The sequence below is a fragment of the Tupaia chinensis genome, unplaced genomic scaffold (genome assembly GCF_000334495.1).
Source record: "Tupaia chinensis unplaced genomic scaffold, TupChi_1.0 Scaffold138060_1, whole genome shotgun sequence".
In the NCBI taxonomy this organism is placed as follows: Eukaryota; Metazoa; Chordata; class Mammalia; order Scandentia; family Tupaiidae; genus Tupaia; species Tupaia belangeri.
This window is the reverse complement of record NW_006197961.1, coordinates 447,006-450,201: the sequence shown is the minus strand read 5'-3', so window position 1 is coordinate 450,201 and position 3,196 is coordinate 447,006. Positions and strand designations below refer to the sequence as shown.

Below are 3,196 nucleotides of genomic sequence, written 5' to 3'. Positions count from 1 at the left end.
GGGGCCTGGTCGGGCGGGGCGGGGCTAAAGACAGACTCCTAGGCCGCCAGGAGCGTCAGGAGCAGGGCCAGAGAACAAGCCAGCAGTGCCGGAGGCAGGTGGGGACACAGAGGACCTGGAAAATCTGGGGAGCGTTTCAAGGCTGGGGATTGAAAGGCAAGACCTGAGCCATAAATGAGCAGAGGAGCAGAAAAGAGGGCCAGGGACGTAGAGAGCAGGGCTAGAGGAAGAATTGCGAGGAGGGGAGGGACCAGCTTGGGATGCCCAGGGATCAGGGGTTGAGGACAGGAGTTTTCGCAGGTACTTGGCTATTCGCCCTGGGGGTCCTGGCCAGACGTGTACGGGGGGCCGTAGCTGGGTCTTATAGGGTGTGAGCCAGGGGCAGAATCAGTTGTGGGTTTTTTTTAAAGAATTACTTTTTTTTTGTTTTGTTTTTGGAGAGGTGTTTGCTATAGGTGCATGCGATCGCCAGAAAGACAGAGAGAGAGACAGAAAGCGAGAAATCACCTCCCGAGGGCATGGGCACGCTGCAATCCTTTCTCCTCCCCTAGTGGCTTGAAACTCACACCAGGCGCATGTGTGTACGTGTCCAAGATCCCAAGAGAATGGAGGAGAAGGGATTGTGGCCTGGCCATCCCCCCTGGGGGTGATTTTTCACTTTCTGCCTCTGTCTCTCTCACAAGCACATATGTCCTATAACAAAAATCTTTTTAAAAAAAAGCCATACTAGGTCCTGGCCCAAGCCGAGCAAAGGGGTACAGCCAGATGTAGGGACCCAGGGACTGGGTGGCAGGGGCAATAACGCTCACTGCTTTCTCACCCCCAGGGGAGAAGCCTTACGCCTGCACGTGGGACGGCTGCACGTGGAAATTCGCGCGCTCAGATGAGCTGACCCGCCACTACCGGAAGCACACGGGACAGCGCCCCTTCCGCTGCCAGCTATGCCCACGCGCCTTTTCGCGGTCCGACCACCTGGCTTTGCACATGAAGCGCCATCTTTGAGCCCCAACCCGGGGTTTGGACTCTCCAAGGGACTGGGGATGGAATGAGAGCGGATCCATGCAGGGTGATTTCTCTAAGGACGGACCTTTCCGGGACATGTGGGCCTACGAACCCACTGAAAGATTAAGACAAACCCTTAGAGAGACTGGGGGGGCCTGTGATCGAAGCTCTCACAGGTCCTTAGCCACGAGGTGTCACACAGAGACTCCATCAGTCACGCAGTCCCAGAGAGACAAGTGCCGGACTCAGACACTCAGACACCTGGAACAGAGTCTGACATTCAGAGACCTGGACCCTCAGGCCCGCAGGAGGCCCTGGTCAGCGGTCGAGAGATGGACTGAGACACAGGAGGAGAGATCGCAGAGACCCATTCTAGAAAGAGGCTTCACATCACCATGCTTAGTGGCTGGGATCAACTATGAATGGTTATGGGTCCTTTAAAAATGCCCCTCCCAGGGTCAGCAGGTGGCGTAGTGGTTAAGGTGCTGGACTCCCACGTGGTGGATCGCAATTCAAATCCCGGGCCCAGCGGCTTGAAACTCACACCCTGTGCGTGCATACCCAAAATCCCAAGAGAGGAGAATGGAAGAGGAGGGATTACAACATGGCCACCCCCCACCCGGGGGATGGTTTCTCACTTTCTCTGTCTCTCCAGCTAGCGCATGCACCCTATGGCAAAAACCTTAAAAAAAAATTAAAATGTCCCTCCCAGATAAAGTATCAGCTTCGCCTGACTGTGGGTTTTGGGGGGTGGGGGTGCTGGAATTTGGGAGAAAGCTGTACCCTCACAGGTGACATTGGGGGACAGCCATGTACACTATCACCTCCTAAAGCTGGGTGACATCCCCTCACCTCCAATCACCCCTCTGAGCACGGCAGGCCTTGTCATCCCCTACCCTCCAGGAGCAGGCTGCAACGTCCTTGTTTCTTGTTTTGAACCCCGGGGGATTCACAGTGACTGTCTCCCTCCACTTCAGAGCTCTTCGGTGGTCCCACAGACCCCTCGCTCTTCATTCTGCCTTGACCCAGTGACCTCCTTGGCTAGCAGGGGCCCCGGGGAAATGCGCAAAATGATCTTTTCATTCTGAAAAGGAGCACACAGGGGCCAGCAGGTGGCACGGTGGTTAAGGCACTGGATCCCACATGGCTGCGTGGTTGGAGTTCCAGATCCTGGGCTTGAAAACACACACCTGGTGTGTGTGGGTTCCCAAAATCCGGAGAGGAGAACGGAGGAAAAAGGGATTGTGGTGTGGCTACTCCCACAAGAGTTGATTTCTCACTTTCCCTCTCTGTTTCTCTCCTGTGAGCACACACGCCCTATGGCGAAATCTTAAAAAAAAAAAGATGGGAGACCAGCAGGTGGCATGGTGGTTAAGGTGCTGGACGCTCCCACATCGCAGACCACGGTTCAAGTTCTGGACCTGGTGGCTTGCTTTCTCAATTTCTCTCTCTCTCTCTGATCAAATTAAAAAATGAATAAATAAATAAAATAAATTAAAAAAAAAGAGTGGGGGGCTTAAGCCCCATGGTGTTAAAAAAAAAAAGAAAAGAAAAGAAAAAAAGCGAGCGCGAGGGCGAGCACACACCGGTTATTAATTCTGAAAAGAAAAAAATACAAACGTGCACCTGATCCAGAAGCCAGGATGGAGCATAAGAACCGGCACCGGAATTAGACACAGCAGAGAGAAACGGAGGCAGGTGGGGGCCAGCAGGTGCCATGGTGGTTAAGGCGCTGGACATTCCCGCAAGGCAGACCACAGTTCAAGTCCTGGATCTGGAGGCTTGTTTTCTCAGTTTCCCTCTCTCTGTCTCCCTCTGTGTCACTCTGGTAAATAATTATTTAAAAAGAAAGAAAGAAAGAAAAGAAACGGAGGCTGGGCCTGGCAAGTGGCGTGGTAGTTAAGGGTGCTGGACTCCCACATGGCCGACCACGGTTCAAGTTCTGGACCTGGTAGCTTGCTTTCTCAGGTTCCGTCTTTCTGTCTCTCTCTCGCTCTGTCCCTCTCTCTCGCTCTGACCCTCTCTGGTCAAAATTTAAATAAATAAATAAGGTTAAAATAATTTTTAAAAAAGAAACGGACGCAGGGCTCCAGCGAGTCGCACCCCAGGCTGGAGGCGGGACCGGCCCGGAGTGGGCGTGGCCTGAGCAGAGGCAGAGGCTGCAGCCTATCGAGTCCGCCGGATGCAGGGGGCG

General features: G+C 53.7%; 1 protein-coding gene across 1 annotated transcript in view; it reads left to right on the top strand.

Moving 5' to 3' along the window:
- Positions 1–1,573, top strand: part of KLF1 (KLF transcription factor 1) — a 3,253-nt gene extending 1,680 nt beyond the window's left edge. The window contains exons 3-4 of the mRNA XM_006160997.3: positions 99–133; positions 794–1,573. Of these exons, the coding sequence (XP_006161059.1) occupies positions 99–133; positions 794–1,002 (244 nt within the window). The 3' untranslated portion in view covers positions 1,003–1,573. The remainder of the gene's footprint in view (positions 1–98; positions 134–793) is intronic.
- The last annotated feature ends 1,623 nt before the right edge of the window (positions 1,574–3,196 follow it).